At 37.4% G+C, this 21,821-nt stretch overlaps 1 protein-coding gene across 1 annotated transcript in view; it reads left to right on the top strand.

Annotated features, from left to right (window-relative positions):
- Window positions 1-17,523, top strand: part of gmds (GDP-mannose 4,6-dehydratase) — a 165,887-nt gene extending 148,364 nt beyond the window's left edge. Inside the window, exons 10-11 of the mRNA XM_044128217.1 lie at window positions 15,861-15,929; window positions 16,939-17,523. Coding sequence (XP_043984152.1) covers window positions 15,861-15,929; window positions 16,939-17,001 — 132 coding nt within the window. The 3' untranslated portion in view covers window positions 17,002-17,523. The remainder of the gene's footprint in view (window positions 1-15,860; window positions 15,930-16,938) is intronic.
- Window positions 17,524-21,821: the final 4,298 nt, after the last annotated feature.

Raw genomic sequence — 21,821 nt, 5'->3', positions numbered from 1 at the left:
CTTAACTAAACAAGGTTGTGATTTTATAAACAGACACTTTATTATTCTCTAGTGTTAAAAGCAGAGAGAGGGGCAATCCTGCAGGCTGCAAGAGACAATAAGTACAGGAACGAGCAAAAGTAATTGACACTCAGGGGTTTGTTTTGTTTTTTGTTTGTTTGTTTTTTGCACTCTAGATGCAGTTTGTTGGGTTCTATAATTTTCCAGGATATGCATGATATGATGCTGCTTACAAGTAACTAACATAGATTTCCAACTGATTAGTTATTTTGTTACTGTCACCATATCATAAATACAATGGGCAGATTCTCTTTAGCCATGTTCGGTATTTTAGAAAGTTCTAACAATTACACAGTTGGGACTGTGAACAACAGAGTAGATTTCTACTCCTGTTGGCTTAACATTTATGATCAACTGAAGAATGAGGTTTAGGGTACATCCTGCATCAAGTCTTTGGTGAATTTTTTTAACTCCTGAATTTTAAACTTATAACTAAACATGCTTTTGGATGACAAGTCCCAATTTCTTGTAATTCATATCAAGCCATTCAAACTGCCATCTTACTCTTTCCTTGCACATGCAGCCATCCATTGTCTGTAGGAGCTTATCCGTGCAGAATGGGGGTCACCATTCCAACACACGACAAACAGAACAATTTATAGAGACCAATTAACCAAAGAGTCACCTTTTTAGACTGTTGGATGAAGCCAGAGTATCCTCTTGCATGGGGAGAACATTCAAACTCTATGCAGAAAGACCACAATTTAAACTTTGGGCCTATTTGCAATTGTGCAACTGTTCCAACATGCAGCCTGATTTTTCCAATAATAAAAAACCTACATGAAACTAAAGGAAGAAAATTTAAGGACCATAAGAATATCATTAACGATGCATTCTGTGCCACATTCATTATTCCACTTAAGAAACTTGCTCATTTTGATGGCAAATTTTTCTAAAGGATATTGGCACAGTTTCATATATGACACATTTTAACAATATTTATCTGTATGAGGAAAGTGTGCCTGAGTGTTAAAGCCTAAACAGATTCCCTTAGTGTTTTCACTAAGATTACACAACAATTAAGATGAGACATGGCAGTTTCCTCTCTCTTTCTGACTCTCTCGCTCTCTACCGTTTTTAGTGTGATTGTAAAGAATGTTGTTTAAAACCTGTTTATAGAAGGAAAGCTAAGTTGGCCTTTGATGTCTTCTGAAATACGAAACACCCAGAGGCTTTGCAGAACGCCCACAACACACTCTCACACACATGCCTTGGTGCACAAAGCACTGCTTCAGACAAGCTTTATTATCCAATTGCACAAACAGACTAAACACACATTTCACTTTTCACTGGAAATTACTTAACTGCGCAGTTTCAGATTGACCTCGGTGGAAAGGAACATTCACCTGAGCCCCCCTGCCACTCTCTCTGCCCCCCACCCCCTCCCGTGCGCCCGCTCCGTTTCCCTGCCTCGCTCCATCTCTCAGTCGGCAGCTTTCTGCTGACTCCAGGAATTATGATTCGTTTCCCGTCCGCGGGAATAATAGAATACGGGGGAGTATAGTGGGAGTCAGCAACAGCTCTGTGGAACAGTAGTGAGGAGTCCAGCTTCACTGTGGTTACATTGTGTGTGTATGCGTGTGTGTCTGCAAAATACATTCAGATCCAGATGTGCAAACGTGTTGCGTTTTCCTTTTTCATTTCCATAAACTTCACACGGAGACAGAAACACATTTCGGCCTCTGTTAATGCTCATAAATCTTTGCCCTCCCTCTAGTTATCTTGACAGTAAACGCCTCGCATACACAACCACGCGACAGGCGGCGGGATCTCTCTCCGCCAGAGCCTCTGGGCACTTAACACTATCGGCAGTCAGATCCAGCCACTCTAGTGTGTTTGGAGTGTGTGAGGAGTGTGTCCTCAGCCGCGTAAATATTTATCACACGGCTACCCCTGGAATTTTAATGAGCACTGATGGAGAGCAGTCAACACAGCCAAGCCAGAGGAGAGACAGACAGGGAGCGAGAGTTTGTGAGCCTGGGTTTTGGCTTCTTAACATCAAAGTTTGTTTGTTCTGACTTCCTGTGGAGAGTCAAGTCTGATGAAAACGTTGCACAATAATTATTTCTTCTCCTCATTTTCATTCTCTGTCCACCCTCACATAGGCTTGTGTTGCAATCAAAAAGTGTTTTTTGTGTGTTTTGTTTTGTTTTTTTCATGGAGAAAGGTTTTTATGCTGCTTAATGTGCACAAATAAGAACATTTTTGAAGACAAAATTATTTTAATGCCTGTTTTGCACATTCAATGTAATCATTATTGGATTGACCTTGTGCCATATTTCCAGCTGTATCTTAACCTTACGGTCTTCAGACTTTACCAAAAAAAGAAAAATATGTTGCCAAAAAATTGCTAAAATTCTCCAAACAAGCTAAAATAATGTATTTAAAAGAAAAATTATTAAAATAACTTACATTATTTGTGGTTTGATTGTGTTTTTCTTTTTGTTTTTAGAAGACTATAGGTCCATAATTAAATGTTACCAGCATCTATGGTCCACACATGGAAATATAATTCTTTTTATTTATTTTTTTTAAAAAGAAGAAAAGTGTCAAAACAAGTTTGAAATATTATTGAGAGTATTCTAGGTAAAACCTCACAATTGTGCTTCTTTTCACTTGAATGTTTTAATTATACAGCTTTTAGATATTTTGTGTAAGTGTGGTCATGTGAGCAGGGCACGTACCCATCAGGGTGACAGGGCCACCCCTTAGAGGTCACTTAACACATTGTGTGGAGGCCAAGCTGCATGGGGAGCCAGGGAAGGAAACCTGAGCTGTAACTCTCACAGCTCTTTCTCACACAGACACGCAAACACATGCATAGAAAGAGACACACTGGACCTGACCCTTTGACTTGTAGCTGGGAGTGGCTAATAACTGTCTTGAATTCCCAAAGATCCAGCACCTCGCTATTCATTTACTACACTCATGCTTTATTGCTTTGATGAAACGATAGACATGAACGCCCCGATTTGTGGTGCCAAAAGAGCCGGAAGTCAAATGGTCAGGTCGTATTTTAACCCCTCTGGAAATCCCGAAGCATTTTAAATGGCAACTATGTTTAGATAAGATATTTAAACTTCAACATACTTGCACGTTGAATGGCTTCATGGTGTGTAAATCCTTTAAGTTAGAATTAAATTTGTAGCATGATGCAAGACAAACACTCTTGCCATGTAACTCATGCACTTTATATTTTGCTTAGGATCAACTTTATTAGAAGAAATATATTATCCTTTTTTCATTTATGTATTTCTCCTAACTTTTGGATGTTTGAAAACTTTACCAATTTGTTTGAAATTCTGTCAGATATTTTTACCCCTCCAGGGGGTCTTTTTGTGGGCTCTAGTGTCCCTTATTCGAAAGTAGGCTGACGGGAAGGGGGAAGGAGAGAGGGGAAGACATGCGGCAAATGTCATCGGGTCCGGGAGTCGAACCCGCGACGGCCGCGTCGAGGACTCAAGGCCTCCAAATATGGGTCGTGCTATCCCCTACGCCACCACGGCACAGTCAGATATTTTTATATATTTCTTTAGTGTTTGGTAGATTTGTTTTTTCAAACATTCCAGGTGTCCGTCCACAAGCTTCTGACAATATTTTGCTGGATTTTTGACCCATTCCTTCTATGTAAATTGGTGTAACTGAGTCACATTTGTCAGTGCCTTTGCGTGAACACACCTTTTCAGATTTGGTTACAAATCTTTCCATGCCAGTGAGGCCACGCCTTGAGATAGAAAATCTAGACAACTAAATTTCCTATCAAAAATCCAATTTGTAATTGGTTTGGTGTTTTGCATGGTCATTACTTCACTACTTTGTGAAGCACACCAGTCGCTCCTGCATCAAATGATCAACACATGCAGCTGCTAACCATCTTCTTGACAGTTAGGATGTAGTTTCCATGTTTGCTTTCCTTCTATCCCTTCTAAATGTAATATAGTGATAATGTTCAAACGCTTTTATTTGTCTTAAAAATCTATTTATTTGTTGCTGAGTACATTTTTAACCAATCAGTATTTTATGTTGCTTTTGAAGCAATGACTTCTTCCTTGCTGAGTAATCTCTTAGCATTTTTCTTTTGCATTTTTCCGGTGTTGACATGAACATTTAGCACAAGAGCACATTAATTTCTGGGACAAAGAACTGATTTTCTTCTACTAAGAGTAAAACAAAGTAGTTGAAACTCTGTATTTTTTAAAAGGTTAATCAAACTCAATTCTAATCTTTTGAAATAAATAAATAAATAAATAAATTGGACTCAAACTGAAGCTCATTGATTGACCTTCACTAGTTGAATAATAATTCAGCAAAACTTTTTAACTTTAAAAAAAAAAAAAAACTTATCAAGATTAAATAATTAAAAAATATTTCACTTGTTAATAATTCAACATACTGGCCTCTGTGATGGCACTACTCTCTTCCTGATATCTGGGTGATTTTTCTTTTTTGTTGTTTTTTTTGTTTGTTTGTTTGTTTTTTGTTTTGTTTCTTAAAAAGTCACACGAGGGATCATTGTGTTTGAGATCTCATCTTAAGATAAAGTTCAGCCATAGGTGAACCTAAAATAAAGCCATAAGTGATGCTGAGATGTTGCAGATTTACCTATCAGCAGCTTACAAAACCACAGCATCATCTGGTCATAACAATTACTGTATGAAAACGTCTGGATTTAAAGACAGTGTGTTTTCCCTGTATTTTTATATGGTGTATGTAAATATTTGATGTCATCTGCATGTGTGTCTGTATTCATATATAGTCAGTTTACATTAACACAAACGGATCACTTGATTATCTAAGACGGTTGAACTGCCAGAGAAAGCAGCACCTTCGAGGAAATGAGGCGTGACTGTCAAAGGCAGGAGGCCTAACACTCAACATTCAAGATGGATATGGAAAGAAAATAAACAAAAATAATATGTATGAAGTAAAAATTTCTTTCACGATGTAGGAAAGATAAATTGTTTATCTAACTAAGATGAGAGACCACAAAATATCAATGAATGTAAACGGATAATAAGAGCGACAAGAAAAACTTTCTAAAATAACAAACATAATATAAAATGCTTTCTGTGCACAATGATATCAATTAGGTCAAAACAGAAATTTGGTCAAATAAAAATTATAGGTCGTAATTAAATCATCACACGTTAAGAAATAAGCAGATTTAATTTAACAAAATCACTTGTACTACATTTTTTTGACACCCCTAACAGTTGAACTCTTGAAACTGTTTGTACATATGTTGTTTTCTGAGTTTCTGAACTTAGGACCTTTAATAATTTATGACTTCTTCTTTTACTGGGGTATAAATATTACAAGGCCCATTCATCTTAACGCATCTTGACAACTGGGAAAGACAAGAGAACATGCCACTCAAGTAAGGCAGATGTTCATTGATCTTCATAACTCAGGAAATGGCTGCAAGAAAACTGCTTCTTACCTAAGCTTGTCCATATCACTTAGAGTAGTAATTAAATGTTTACAACAATTGGAATTAAAACTACAAAGCTGAGCCCAAGTATAGCTAAGCTGTGTGTGAGGTATGTCTGGATAAAGCATTGTTTGCCTGAGTTTACCGTAATTAAACATTTTTAAGATTTTATCTCAAAAAATGCGCTTTGTCTGGGAACAAAGTCTCAAGGTGGGTCTGGTGTGAAACAGACCCACCTCATGCCCACTGTGAAGCATAGTAGAGAATGTGATTCTGTGGTCTATGATGAAGAATAAATAGCTGTGATTCTTCCAGCTTTGTCATTTTAATCTGTGACATGTGCGTCGGATATACAGTTTTTACATAAGAATGTGTTTTTTTAAGATAGGATTTCCCCTGCGGAATGAATAAACTCAATTTCAATATGAAATGATGTCATTGTAATAAATTGCATTAAAATTACATAGATTTGAACATGTAAAAAAAATAAAGCAAATTGTACATTCAAAAGTCCCAAGCCTAAACTTTTTCTCTGGGTTAATTTTTGATCAAAATTTGATCTGATAAGACATTGAAAAAGACTGCAGTTTTGTGTAAAAGATGTGGAAAAAAGACGTCAGCTTATCTCCGAAGCTATTCAAGCCTAAAATACCATTTCAATGCAAAACATGTTGCGGCAGCACAGACAACCCCATCACTAAAGTCAGCGTCCACGGTCCATAACATATTAAAAACTATAAGTAGATTTGTTGTCGAGCTCACGTCTATTCAACAATTTAGCAGTGAAATAGATTTTTTAATTGAAAATGTAGCTTTACTGTACAAACTATTTTGTACGTGTGATGATTTAATACAAACACTGCTATTAAATCGATTAAAATTTTTAATTGAGTCCCACCTCTACTTTTTACACACCTTTTACCATTTGTGTCACTAACTGCAGATTTTCACAAATACCCACAATAGCAGCTCAGTAACACCACTATTAACAAAACCTTATGTTTTTGTTGTGTTACTTTCACATTTGTTTATAAAAACATCTTAAATTAACAAGACATAATATTTACAGATTTAATTGCAGTTTACACATATTAGGAAACCTAAAGTAATGATTTCACTTAATCTTGATTAATTACGATGGTATATGAAGCAGAGACATAAAAATTCGTAGATGCTATTTAAAACAAATCTACTGTGCTTTAGCACATCAGTCTCTAATTTCAGGTCTCCCTCTCCCTCAGTCCTCACTTCCTTCCAGCTGAAACTGAGGGCCTTTTGTGCCGTAAAGGAAGTGATAAGTTGAGCCAGTGCAGGCGGAGCTGTGTTAGAAATTGACCAGTGACAGATTTGTGACTGTATATTCAAGCAGCCACAAAACGATGAGATCCTCTCTGTTGGCTGGGAGTGTGTCCCCGCCTACACACAGGTATTGGCTCACACACCTGCTGGCACAGAGAACACTCTGACTGCCATGTTTTTGCTTATGGGAGGTACAATCTCATTTTCTATTCCTATTTGTTACGCCTTTACCTCCTTATTGGTGCCGGAGACTTTTTTTTCATTGCGGTTATGAAAATCGCAGGATCGGGGTTGAGGTCTTCCATCCGTATCAAGGCAAGGTCAAAGATGGGAACATGTGGGCCTGTTTCAAACATCTGTGTCTGCAGAGGGACACGCAGTGACCGTGGGCTTCAGACTCTCACAGTGTTCTTTATCTGATTTCCTTTGAAGTCTGTGTATTTCCAGCCTCATGTCCACTACTGTACAAATACCAGAAACATCACTGGACTTCCAAAACCACATCATTCAGTCTCCCAGCATGGAGCCCTCAGAGAGAGGCAGAAGAAAGGGTCGCTTTCTGCAGAATCTTTGATCTGTCTCCATAAGTAGGAAGACTTGCAGTAAGAACGAACAATAACTGCAGTTCATGGACGTTTTCCCACCTATTGGGATGTGCAATTGTAATTACTGTAGTGCGTGTGTGTATGTGTTCACACATGTGACATGTTTGTGTGTGTGCCCCGATACGTTCTGAGGTCAGCCCCTGTGAGCTCTGATTTATTGAAAGGACTCGCAGTGATACCAGAATTCCTTTGCGTTAAATGCCTGCTCTAAGGGCCTTTTTACTGCTTCTGTGCTTTATGGACCATGATCGCTCTCCATTTGTCTCTCACCTCCACATTTCTGTGGATTTTTTATGGCTTCTTCTCTTTATTGGAATTGATCTTATCAGGGAACCTTAAAGCAAAGAGATATGGGAAATGGGTAAGATGCATACTTGCAGCTTGAGATGAAAAAAGATTTGCTTTTATTGAGTATAAAAATTGGTCTTATTTTTTGGGTTTCCCAAATTTGTGCTTCTTTTAAACACCAAATCAAATTGTTTTCAGAATTTTTAGAATGCTTTACAAATCCTTTTTTTGATCTCTCATATATAAGGACAATTTAGCAAGAATGTGTTTGGACTGTTGAACCCAGGGCACCCAGAGAAAACCAAATCATGCACCAGAGAATATGCAACTCAATGCAGAATGTTCATGCTGATGTTTTTAAAGCAAAGTGCATATTTTTGTCCAACTCTCTACCTGATAGTCATGAACTCTCACTCTTTAGCCTAATTTTAGTCTTACATAAGGATTATTTATAGGTTTATTGACACTTAATCTTTAAAAATGAGAAAAATGCTCCCACATTAATCCCCCTGTACTCCACCCCTTTTCATTTAACTGCTCATTTTCAGCTTTTGTCCCCCAGTTTTCGCTACCATCACTTCTCCATATTTTCAGTTGCTGGCAGCTTTAAACAGGATGCACCTAAACGTTGGGTTTGGTTGCAAATTGGATCCATATGAAGATTATATTGTGCCCGCATCTGTTAGTGGTTCATGTTGAATTATTCGCTACATGCTCTGTTTGAGGAGGGTTCAGTCGGCCGCAGAATGCTCTCGTTAGCAGCTCAGAGTTGGCTTTTCTTTCACCATGCGACTCTCCGTAGGCAGGTTTGCCTCGAAGAGACTGTCTGTCACCTGCAGAAATCCTGCCTGACAAACACCAGATGTAGGATTAACTTCCTGGATGCTGAACTGTGTGGTTGTGTGCTAAGCAGCCAGACTTAGAGGACAGGAGTCTGATTTCAACAGATGCTAAGCTCAGATGGAGAATTCAGTGGTTTGTCAATGCAGCTGACAGGAATGAGGACTATTAAACAGGATACAGCTGCTGCTTCTGTTGTTCTTTCTTATGTAACTCATGTTTTTTATTTGTTGTTCACTTTTAACTTTACCTGTAACTTATAAGCATGAAAAACAAATACCTGAAAAACTGAAAGCTCCCTTTTTGTTACTTCTCCTTAAAAATCAAACAAGCAGTACTTTGACTTTGGGTTTCTGCAACAAACTTGTATGTGTACCTAATTGCAAAGAAATTGAATAGTTTTTGCAATGTGAAATACAAAATAGATAGGTTGACTGGTCAGACTCTGAACACAGCCTGTGGGGCAATGATGGCAATTGTGGTAGAAGTTTGTCGTCTAACCGGTGGGTTGCCCAATCAAACCCCACCTCTGTCTCAGCAGTGTCCTTGACCAAGACACTTCACCCACCCTGCCTGCTGCTGGTGGTGGTCAGAGGACACGGTGGCGCCCGGGGATGGCAGCCTCCTTTCTGTCCACCTGCCCCAGGGCATGCTTATTAACCTTTTAAAAGTAATTCATCAGATTTTTTATTTTTTATTTATTTATTTTTGTAACAGTTGAATCCAAGAAAAATACAAACTCCAAGAAACATTATGCTGAAAATCTTGTTATATGGAAAGGTTATAATTGATTAAATTCCATTTTAATCATTTTAACTCTATTCTTATTGCTTTTTTGTGGCACACAAATAGCTGGTAGTCTTTCTAGATACACATTGAAACTTCAGAATCATTTATTTTCAAGAAGAAGAGATAATGAGCAGACCAATGGGAGCTCCAGCTGTAAAAGAGCCAAACTGACCTGTCAATCAGACATGTAATGTTTCCGATTGTTTCAAAGAAAAATCACAAGTGAAAAATAAATCAGTCTTGTTATATATTTTGTTCTGGATTGAATGGATTCTTCTCACCTTGAAGCTGAAGATACATTTTTAAGAAACATATGTCTATAATTAATAGATTATGATGGTGTTTAGCTCCAATGTGACTATTCCAGTGCCTTTGAGTCATCATATAACTGTGCACCTGACTTGATAATTAAATACATACATACCTTGTAAATAGAATACAAGGCATTAATATGGAATGCAAAACCTATTGGAGCTGATTTAATTTGTTATGAATTAATAAAATCCTACTTTTTAAAGAAGCTTGAGAAAAGTGAAGATTATCGTTTCTTTACTTCAAATGTAGTTCAAAGGTCCAACGAACCTGAAGGAACCTTTATATTATTGGAGAAAGATTGGTGAGTAGTGGCAGCTTTTTGATTTCAGCCTTTGATTGTGGAGATCTTGATCATTTTTTTCATGCATGAAAATAGATTAGTTTAAATTATAGCCTAAAGCTTTAGATAAAACGGATTCTTGCTCCAGATCTCAGATTCAGACTGCATGTCCTTGGTGAAATATACAATGCTATAATCTCCAAATTCCATGAACACCCCACATATGACCTTTTGAATGCCTTTGTTCATTATCTGTGAGCATAAACATGAAAAAAAGGAAAAGTCACGGTATTAAAATAGCGCCTCGGTTGGCTGTTCTTCAATCGTAAAAATGTCTCCCTTGTCACCAGAGAAATCATACACACTGGTTGGCAGTAAATAAGGTTCTGCCATGATTTGGGTCAAACATAGTTTAGCTTATTTCACCAACATTCAGGACAGCGGCCAACACAACACTGCAGTGCTGCTCTATGTTTCCAGCACCCCTCTCAATTTCCTCAGTTAGTTTTGTGGTTAGGTCATTTTGAGTTGGATCATAGTGGATTAGGGCCTACCATGCAGTTGTCCTGCTCTGCTCATTGTGTGATGCAGCAAAACCAAAACTGAATGGATTCCAGTTCCAGTTGAGGTCGTGTGAACTTCATAAAATTAATCTAGAGGTTTCAGTTTTAGTAATAACACAAATCAGACTGATTTTTTTTGCCCTTAGCATAAGTTTAATAAATACTTTTTGATACTTTTGGGAGATATCTGATTGTCAAATCTGGGTCTTGAAAGAACTGCTGATAAAATTGCTTCCAAGCAGTCAGACATTGTTTTAAAGTGGTTTTGTTCTTTGGATACTTTTTCACTTATTTGACGATAGAGCCATTGCACAGTGATATCACAAACATGTGCTAACTCTCTGTCCTTTTGGTTTCCACCATTACAACCTCTCAAAGTATACTTTCAGGTTTAGAGTAATAGATTTACATGGAATGCCTTTCTGTGATAGACTTCTAAAAATATTTGAGAATATTCTGTTTGTTATACAAAATAACAGTTTCATGGTTTAGTTTAGCAACATTCACTAAATGAGCCGTATTTAGTAACTGGGATTAAAACCACGCTAATGTGTAGCGAGTCTACAAAATAACCTCAGAATACCTTCTGACAATAAGGCATTCTTATTGTCAGAATAAGAATACCTTATTCTGACAATAAGGTATTGTCAGCCTGACCATTTTAATGGTCAGGCTGCTTGAAATGGTCCAAGCAGCCTGTCCATTTCAAGATGGTCAGGCTGCTTGGAAGTAAATACCATAGGCAGTTGGTCACCATCTGCAAGGCAAGAAATATTCAAGTACCTGAGCCACAATAAACTCTGTTTCTATGCAGCACGTTGCTTTTTCTTTTCTTCTACATCTTAATAGCAGTGGGACTTGGTTAAAATTTTTAGCCAATTTAACTGCAGGGTCTATAGCCATTCATGGAACTTCTTTGAAAAAAAAACTTAAGAAATGTGGTTGTTGAAATTACCATTAGAGACATCTGTGTTTGCTGCTGTTAGGTTTTAGCTGACGTTTTGCATTGACATGGTAGTTTAGGTTTGAATAACTTTGGTGATGAGTCAACTGCTTTTTGCACAACTTGCACACAACAATAGTCTTTTCCAGCGTCCCATCAGATTTATTTTTGAAGCAAAAATTACATTAGAAATTGCATTAAAAAAATTATTTGTTAAAATCTAAGTAAATAATTAACGCAATAGAGTCCCAACCCTGCATAATACAGATACTATAATACAAGAACTTGTTTTTTTCTTTTAGCAAACAGTCGCAGTCCGTGTAACTGATGTGATGCCAAATAAATGGGAACAGCAGGTGTGTCTGCAGCGTCTCACCAGTGTTCGTGACGAGACCGTGCCAAGCTGCAAAATGTTCTCCATTACAAATCCTAATCAATATAATTATGAAGCAAGTGGATTATTTAATGTAATTATGGAGTAAGTCACCCAATTATAATTGCATTCAGGTCCATGATAAATTATGTCTCATTGCTGTAGGTAATTAGTCTGAAAATGTTTCCAGTTATGGCTTCAGAGCCAGAAATAAAAAAGCTTGTGGGTAATGTACAGAGCTGCTCACATGAGAAAGAGCTGTTTGTCCTGCTGTTACAGACTGTGGAGGAAAAAGGCCTTTCGTGTACTGAGCTGTGTTTAGACCGGGTGCAGTTAAAAATAAAAATTAAAAAAAGTCAGCTCACCCGGAACTGAACCAGGTTTTCAGCTTGGGCCGGATAATCTTAAACCAAAATGCGTCAGAGTCAGAATCAGCCTGTACTTGTTCCCGCTGTGTGTGTTTAGTGTTCTTGCCTTTGTGTGTAATCAGAAGAGTGTGATTAAGCGCCGTGGAGCCTCTCCGAGATGTGGGTCCCTGCTCTCTTAAAGGCTGAGCTATGCCAGCGCTGCCGTGTGCGTTCCTCTGTAATAAGATCACCCAGAAAAGACGTTTTTAAGAGGTCCAGAGCCAGATAACAACCCTGCTCTCTTTTCACACTTTATGCTCTTTACACAAGACCTTTTTTCTGAGTTAGAGCGAAGCACACGGTAAAAACTGTTTAAACTGCCGAAGTAAGCTTTGAGCTTTACACTCGCAAGTTGATCCTGTTTAAACAAGACACTAACTTCACGCATAAGACTAAGAAAGAAATTAGGTTCACTGACCTCCTCCGACTCCTGAATTGGTCTTTTCATTCATAATGGATGGTTTATCAAGGTCCAACATTTTGTGGGAAAATTAGAGGTTGATTAACAAGAAAAATCTCCAATTTTCAGTTGTTGGTCGCACTTTTATGATATTGGTTGAAGGGTACAACTCAAAGCTTATTTACATATTTACACTGAATCCCAGAATTACTTCTCCTGAATCTAAGCCCTGACCTCTGTATAGGATATGGCCTTCCATTTATTATTTTGTTCGTTTTTAATTTTTTCACTGTAGTAGTCCAGCTAAGTGAACTTGCCTTGTAAGCCCCCAAAACAGACTTCACAAAAAAAAAAAAAAAAAGAATCTGTAATCTGTGTGTGTGTGTCGATATAAATATGCCGGTTCTTGTTGAAAACCAGCATATGAGCCACTTGAATGGCACAACACGGTCTTTTAAAAGTGGTCCAACATATTACTTTTCAATATTGTCGATCATTATAAAATAGTCCCTTATTTAAAATTAGTTGCATGCCAACAACTATATGTAGTTTATTGCATGTAGTATGTCTGTATAAAATATGTTGTAGCATGAACAAAAATGGAAAATAAAATGTATTTTGATTGCTTCCGATGTTAACATAGTGAAACATTACCGTACATATTGTTATGACATTTGTTCAAACAAGATAATTCCATTTAAACAGATTTTTTTTTTTTTTTTTTTTTTTTTTTGCAGTAAAATAGATTTGGCTTTTCTCTTTCTTATCATGCATCTATGCCAGAGGATTGAGAACTGCTTGCACAATACAAGATGAGCATATTGGGTCACGTAAATGAGTGTGAACCGATCATGCTTCTTAATGGAGCGTCCCGTTCCTCAGAAAAATTTTAACCTCCCTGAATTAAGAGGGTGTGTAGAGCTATGGCCCTAGGGATAACTCCAGCAAGTGGGATTCAGCTTTTGATTTCATCAAAGTGCTGATTAATATATGAAACATAAAAGCAATCATGTCTCAGTCAGAAATAAATGGAGGACTCTGCAGAGTACGGTGAAGGAAGTGGTAAGAGTTGCTGGCATGTCTCTACCTTTTGTTCAGGAGGGATGTAAACGTTGTCAGACTCTCCTCGTTCTGCTTCATGACGTTTTTGAACTGCTGGGTGCCTCATCCTCACAAACCGACCCACCTGACTGCTGAGCAGCTTCCTGCTTCAAGCAGTTTAAATTCTCAACTTCTGTCAAGACGTCTTATTTTACATGATATTTGACCTTTTTAATTATATTTTCTACTAATTTTCTAAATGACTCAATATGTTGCCATGCAACATAGTGCTTTGGTTGCTTTATATGAGTTTTAAGAAACGTATTATAAATTATGAAATATTTAAATAAGTAATCAGGGCTTACTAAGTAAGATGTAAGAAATTAAGCAGAACCAGAGATGAAAAGTCAGTGGAGATATTTAACGGATAATTATGGAGAACTAATTTCCAAATGCAGATAATACAGAGAAGAGATTGGATCTTCCAGAAAATAGTTCAAGCTTATGTAATATGCAGACTTCTGCCTTCTGGCCAAATTCAGTGTGATGGTGCAAAAGTTTGAATGAATTAATATCCTGCCAAACTATCAGTGCTCTTAAAAAAATTAGAAAAATATTTGACTTGGAAAAGTACTTCTTGCTCTTGTAAATCCAGAATATCTTTCCAACATTAAGGTGCGTTGTGTCCCTAAATCCTTTTTAAGGATCGTTTGTTTCCTCATTCATCCACACTTTAAACATGCTCATCTAAGTGGCCTTGTATCAGTATTTGTCCATTCTGGAACTTGTTTTATGGACCCCAACTCTTTCTACACTGGTCTTCTTTGTGAATTTCACATTTATGTATTTTTCTGTGTATTTTTATTAATTGCAAATAATGTGTTTTAAGATAAAAGAGACGGAAATAATACATAAAGAAACAAAAGTACGGAAAGCATGAACATAAACATCTGACATTCCGTTTTTGTTCCCGATAGATTTTAAAGTTTTAATTGGGTTAGCCCCTTCTTATTTTCATGATCTTTTGAAACCACGCTCTGTGTCTGCAACTTTAAGATCAAATAATCAGTTGCTGTTAAATGTCCCTCGAACTCGACTTAAGAGCAAAGGAGATCAGGTTTTTGCTTCTATTCTCTCGAATTTGTTTCCTTTTCAGACTAAATCTACCCAAAACCTGGGTCATTTTAAATCATTTAAAACTTATTTTTATTTGTTGGCATTCAGCTGAGGTCAAATTCTGTAACTTTTTTTGTTGCGATGTTATTTTACTTTCATCATTTTACTCCACAACAAAGATGTTTATGTGTCTTTGCACAGAACCTTGGTGCAGTTTCAACCTGCTTTTAAAAGTGCTATATCAGCACATTTGACATTGACATTATATACCACTATATATATATGTTTTTTCTAAATTATTATTTCTTTAAAATATGACCCAAGTGTTGTAATGTAACTATTTAGATATCCAAAAAAATTTTGCGTTTCTGACTTTGCTTGAGAATTAGATAACATATAGTAATAGTAATAAAGAACCTTGTTCTTGTCAAGCAACTGTAAGCCATCAATGTTTCTGACACTCATATAAATGAGTGAGGAGTGATGGATGAAAAAAGGGAGAGTTTGAAGAGGGAGTCAGTGAAAAGTGGGGAGCTTTAAAAACAATGTACAGGAGAAAGATTTTTTTTTCCCCTCCGTGCTCTTTTTCTGACTCTTTGGTGGTCTGAAGGAAGGTCTAACTGGATGTTGAACCCAGAGCAAAACACAACAGGGGGGGAAATGAGTTAGGGGTTCAAGGAGGGGGTGAGTGGGGGGTCCTGAGCTGGGGGTTACACCACCAGAGTCCCACAATTCATCATGCTTTGGCACCGACGAGGGCCGTCTGGACAGAACCGAGGTGGGGAGCCGGGAGGGGGAATTGATGGCCAGCGAGACTCTGTGACCTGCTTTTCCCCCCACGAGAGGAGATAGTGTGTGTCTGTGTTAACGTGTGTATGAATATGGAAGAAAAACATTTTTTTTAAAAATGGCGACACAAATCATTACCCTCCAACTTATTTGTCCCGTTGGAAGTTTTGAAGCTGAATTCAGAGCGTCTTCATGTCAGCAGGATTCCCCTGCTTGCTCCCAGCCATCAGATCAGACATGACACATGATTTGTTTTTCTTTACCCCTCTTTCTCTTTCCCTTCCTTTCTCCTCTTCCCTTACTCTCCTTCCTTTCTCTCAGGACTTCCTGCAAGGCGACAGCACCAAGGCGTATCAGAAGCTGGGCTGGAAACCGCAGGTTACTTTTGAGGTGTGTCATAATCATTTGCTTCACACATACGCAACACTTAATGAAAAACCCAATTATAGATATTAAAAAAAGTTTAATAAATGTAATGTTTGTAAATAAATAAAAAAAATACTTCACTACCAAATTCAGAACAGGTTTTAGCTGGCAGTTAGATTTTGTTTGAGTGGTTGAGAATTCAATAAACATTTAAATTATATTTATACTGAATCCACAGATTATGGAGTATGCATTCTGTATACTCAAGCAGGCAATAAGAGGCCTAAAATGATTAACAAAAAGTGTTATTTTAAACACAATAGCATAAATGGTGTATAGTTGTAACTAATCTACTAAAATGGTACTAGTATCTCAGAAAAAAAATACTCTGAAACTGAATGTTTTTATTCATCTGCTGTCCAAAATGTGCAAAATTGTATAAGAAACAATAAATACAGTAAAATAGTTTTCAACTATTTCATTGTCTCTGCTAAATTCCCATTTATAGGCAAAAAGTACAATATTTAATAATATGTTTTCGTTTCTTTTCATAAAAACTTTAAAATTTCATCTCACTCTAACGTATGTTTGGTTTTTCTCATTTGAAGAGGCAATTTTGTTCAAAGAACACAGTAAAAACATAATTGTTTTCAGCTGATCACAAGTTCTGTTCAAGCAAAAAAATAATAATTACGTAAGAATAAATTGGCTGCAGCTAAAATAACACAAAAGCCACTAAAGTTTTGGTGGGTTTAGGGGTTTTTTTCTCTTCTGTTTTGTCATCTTTTATAAAAAGTTTGGAGGACTCGGTGAGCATTTCTCAGCTCCTGCTCTTTTTAAGCCTACCTGCTGCTACATGTTGTTAAACTAAACGATCCTCCTCACTGCTTGTCACAGAGAGTTGGGATCCTCGTTCATTTCAGGCCCTGGAATCAAACCCACTCCAATCAAACAAATGCAAATATTTCTTAAGAGACTTGTTTCCATTTGACTCATTAACTGTTTCCTGTGAAAACCTGATGTCTCTCTGCAGGAGCTGGTGAAGGAAATGCTGGAATCTGACATCGAACTCATGAGGAAAAATCCAAATGCTTGAAAGCAGGACAAGATGGAGATGTTTTAGCACTCCATGGTTCTACGCTGAATCAAACAGCCGCAGAGCCATTTTTTATCTCTTCTTCTCTAAATGAAGTTATTGTTGTTCTTTTGTTTTCTGATCAAGAGCCAGTTGTTGCCTTTCTGTCTTTTTGGTACTGTGTCAGGTCGATATATTAGATTGTTTTGTTTATTTACATTCAAACACTGATCATGTAGGGTTTTAAGTGAAAGGCAATTTGTAAGATTTTATTTATGTGTCTGTTCCCTTTGTAGTGTAGTTAATTTAAAGGTTTGATTTGATTCCTTTTTTAAAAGATGACCAAAAAAATATAAGAACGAATCAATTCAGATATTATTTTTGACTCATATGTTAATGAGATTTTTGCTTCAGTGTGTGCCATTTTTTTAACATTTTTGTTTTTGTTTGTTTTTATTTTTTTTTGTTTGTTTGTTTTGTTTTACTTAATGATGACGAAGGGCTATGAGGGGGGCGGGGGGTAATAAAATATATAGGAAATTATGTGCATTTGTCTTTTTCTATCATTTTTGTTTACTGAGTGGAAATATGAAATATAAGAAATTAAACTGCAATTATTTATTTCTCGTCTTCCGGTTCTGCAAACACTTCCTTTATGTCATCTCTGCTTCCTCTGATCTTCCAGGTTTTCTTTTTTTTTTTCCCTGCGCTCTTATTTGGAAGAAAGCGCGTATTTCTAGGTTTTCCAGAGTTCCGCTCTCAGGCGGTTCTCTGTCCTCACCTATAAAACCCCTTGTCCTGAATCTATTAGATGGGATTATGGCATATTTGTACGAATTCTGAATTGACAAAGCTGCAAATAGATTTCACAAACGTCCGTCTGACCTCTTAAAATATATAGTCATATGAGTTGGAGTTGTCGCTTATAAATGTGATATTCCTTGCCTCTTTTTGTAACATTAAGGACTAGAAGAACTTTTCTACTGACCAATAATAGGGAAAGTATTTGCGGTTTTTTATGTATATATGAAAAAATTTATGAAATTGACTCAAGGAGCTAAATTTAGAAAATATTTAATTTTCAAAGTTTAAAATGTGCTGCTTTTCACTATGTTTTTATGCTATTTTGCATATATATATATTTTTCTTTTAATCCTTGAATAAATTTTCCTGCAGGCCAGATTATTTAATAAAACAATTAATTGACAATAAGTGGCCTTAAAAGTACTAAATTGTTTCGAAGCGAAATGCGGCGAATAATTTTGAAAATCTGCCCCATTACTGGATTAAACGCCATTTCTTTTCTCCACACTGCTGCCTACAGTTCAGCTGGAGGAAGGTTTGGCATTCAGTCGAGCCCTGAAGGCGTCAGAGAGCGGCTCTGAGCAGAAAAGGGACCACCCCACAAACCCCCTCTGTCTGTTTGCGGGACAACACCTTCAACACGTCTCAAGTTCTCCCTGTGATCGTCCAGGACGTCGCTGCGTCTGTGCGAAGCCCGAATAGGAAACAGATGTGGCCCTGGCGTTGTTTTGGGCCCCTGTAACCTCAGCACGCACACGCACACGCACACGCACACAGCTAGTGGCCTCACACAGGTGCAACGTGTGTCCCTCAACAACAATTAAAGCAAAGTCCTGTGATCAGGTCTACTGTTGGCGCACAAAGAAACGGCAGCTGACTGAGCTTTGGAGCTGGAGCAGGAACAAATGAAAGCGTCCAGACAGCTGGTTAAAAGTTTTAGAAGATTAAAGGAATTTAATTTCTTCGGAGTTTTCAAAGATGGAAGCCTTTAAAGAAAAGTCTAAGCGGTAAAACCGCGTGTAAATAGATGTTCCCTCTTCCTTACATCCCCTCCCAAACATCAGCTTTCAGGTACACATGCGCAGACTGAACTTTTGTTTACTTCTAGTGTTAATGTTAGATAAACTATGCAGCGATTATCTGCAATAGGCTGTAATATTATTTTCACTTGCAATGCTCTATAGAGTTAATGTTTTTTTTTTCATACACAGTGTGAAATGCACTATTACACGCGCGTGATAATTGAAGTGTTTAATTAATGCACCAAGATCAAATTAATTTACCTCAAATTAAGGTAAAGCTGAGTTAAGTCCATTTTAAATCTCCTCTAAATGGCCGAACGCGACGCTTGGCTAAAAATGAGACGTAAAACAAAACACCAGAGTTTAATCCGACACACATTGAACCTTTTAGAGCCCACTCCTCTGGGGTATCAGACTGGTCCGATATATGAAGCAGGTCGAAGTTTGCTCTCAGTGGGACTCCTTCACAGTGTCAAGAAATCCAACAGAATAAACTTTGCTTTTTTAACAATCCTGCAGAATTAAATGTCGAAAGGGGCGATGTGCTGCTGCTGCGTATTCGCCTCTGTTTCCCAGAGACTCAGACGGCTGGTTTCAGAACACACCTGAGTCTTCAAGCAGCCACGCAATTACGCGTTGCATATGTTACTACATGCGGTCGATATGTTTTTAAAGTAAGACATTAGCAGAATTTTTGGGTCTAATTTAATGGCTTTACAAATATTTTCCATAAAAAAATGTTTTCTTTTATTTTTTATCTAAATTTGGACATTAAACGCGCAGAAATTGCATCAATGATTAGGTTCATGGCTATTAATGTTTGGCCTCTAATTGCAGAAAAAATAAAAGATTTCTTAAGGTTGTGTTGCTTTTAAAATTTCCGCTACATTAAGTTGTGCTGTGGGTGGCAAAGTAAAAATTATAGTCAGCCCAATTAAACAGAAACACTTCCCGGAAAAGTAACTTTTATTTCTACAGCTTTACTTTCTGATAGATCCTACCTAAAATCTGCAAGAACTTAAATAAATGTGTTATTTGGTTTCTCTGCAGAGAACCTTTGCGTAATTGTGGTTTTGCGCGCTGATCCTTAAACTCAGCTCTGAATTCGACGACACGCAATTGAAGCCATTGAAACACACCTATCCACGCCTGACGCCTTGAAGTAAGTGGTCCAAATGTATGTATTTATTTATTTTAAGTAACACCTCTAACTCAACACGGCTCGTTAATGTCTTAATAAATCCTTCTGGATGTAACAATGCGCGTTTGGAAAGCGGCTTGGCAGCAGAAAGGTTCCCTGCTCCTCTGGAAGTCTTCAGGGGTTTTCTGCGCTGCAGGCCTGCAAAGCCGCTTCGACAACAATACGAGTCCAGAGAAGGTGCTTTAAGATAAGACAGTGACAGGCTTCTCACCGTCCTTTCCTAAAGTGCATTGTTGACATCCTCTCCACTGACCTCCATCACCCCCCTGTCTTGTCCTCAGGATGAAAAACGGTTCGCCCGGATTGCCTGGGTTTCCCTTCCTGCTCAAGAGAGCCGCATCAATCACAAGGACGTTTTGTTTGGGAGCGAAAAAAAAATACACTGGAGCACCTTTATGCACGCAATACGTGTTATATTGGGGAATTAGAAGAATAAGAAATGTATGTTACATTTGAGACCGTTACCACCCCCTCTCTTTGTGGAAAGTGTCACGGTGAAACCAAACAATGCGCTGTTTGACTTACAGCTCCGGTGATCCTGACTCATCCTACTGTGGCCTTAGGGGAGAAATTGTGCGCTGGAAATTACTCTCATTTATTGTTTTACAGCAGAGTCACAACCACACAGGCCTCAAACCGACTGTCAGCTTTCACTTCAGCTTATTCAGCCGAGGAAACACACACACAATCACCTTCTAACACATAACACACACTCTTGTTGAAATCCCAGTCATCCCTGTCTGTGCCTGCAGGCTGCAGAGTGACTGCAATAAACGATTTAATCTGGAAATTACCATTATTACTGTTATTGGCCAGAATTAATAAATTAATTCATGAGACAACATCAGTAGCATCTAAGAATATCGTGACATAATTTTCCTGATGATGATTTGTCTCATTATTATTATTATTATTATTATTATTATTATTATTATTATTATTATTATTATTATTATTATTATTATTATTATTATTAACAGTAAAAACAATTAATAATATATAATTGTATAATTGGCCTAGGGTGATGTCGTTAGATTTTTGTAAAATTATCATTTCCACTGTTATTATTTTTGTTCATATTTTTAGCAATTGTTTGCAACATATTTTATTTTTGGATAACGTCACCAATTGCATTAATAATAATTAATGCCGTTGCTGTTGTCTTATGCCGGTTTATAATGTGTCCCCTTGTAAGTAATTTTAAAATGATTAGTTATAATAATGTTCTGTCCGGATACTGAAATAGAAATAGATACTCCCAATGGGATTTTTTTTTCTTTTTTCTGGTGAACTAAAGGTTTTAAAAATCAATTTAAAGATGCTCGAATACATGTATTATTAGTATTACTATTACTATATCTGTCTCCTTCTTTGAAACTCTGTGTTTTTTCAACTAGGGGTGCCGGTGGGGGGTAATTAAGGAAGTAGTAAAAAAAATAAAAAATAAAATAAACATCTGACAGCTGCCATATTCCAATCAGCCACGCTGCCTGCTGCTGTCTGAATGCAGAGCAGACTGGCCTGTAGCTCGTCCCTACGGCCAGATATCTTATCCACCAGAGCGCACTCATCATGCGTCAGCAGGGACCCTTAGGGTCTAGACCTGCAGCAACAACAAAAAAAAAAAAGAAGAAGAAAAATTTCTTCACCCGAAGACGTCCAAAACAAATGCAGCTGCAGCCGTGTTATGTTTTTCTTCTGCATCCAAACGCTCCCATCGTTATGAAACAGAAGCCAGACAGAAGTCTGATGTGAGCTTTGTGACTCGACTGATTTGTTTTGCTGACAAGGCCTCTGACTGAGCTCAGACCGCA

Source organism: Gambusia affinis, linkage group LG10 (assembly GCF_019740435.1).
Source record: "Gambusia affinis linkage group LG10, SWU_Gaff_1.0, whole genome shotgun sequence".
Classification (NCBI taxonomy): domain Eukaryota; kingdom Metazoa; phylum Chordata; class Actinopteri; order Cyprinodontiformes; family Poeciliidae; genus Gambusia; species Gambusia affinis.
This window is presented reverse-complemented; position numbering and strand designations above follow the sequence as displayed.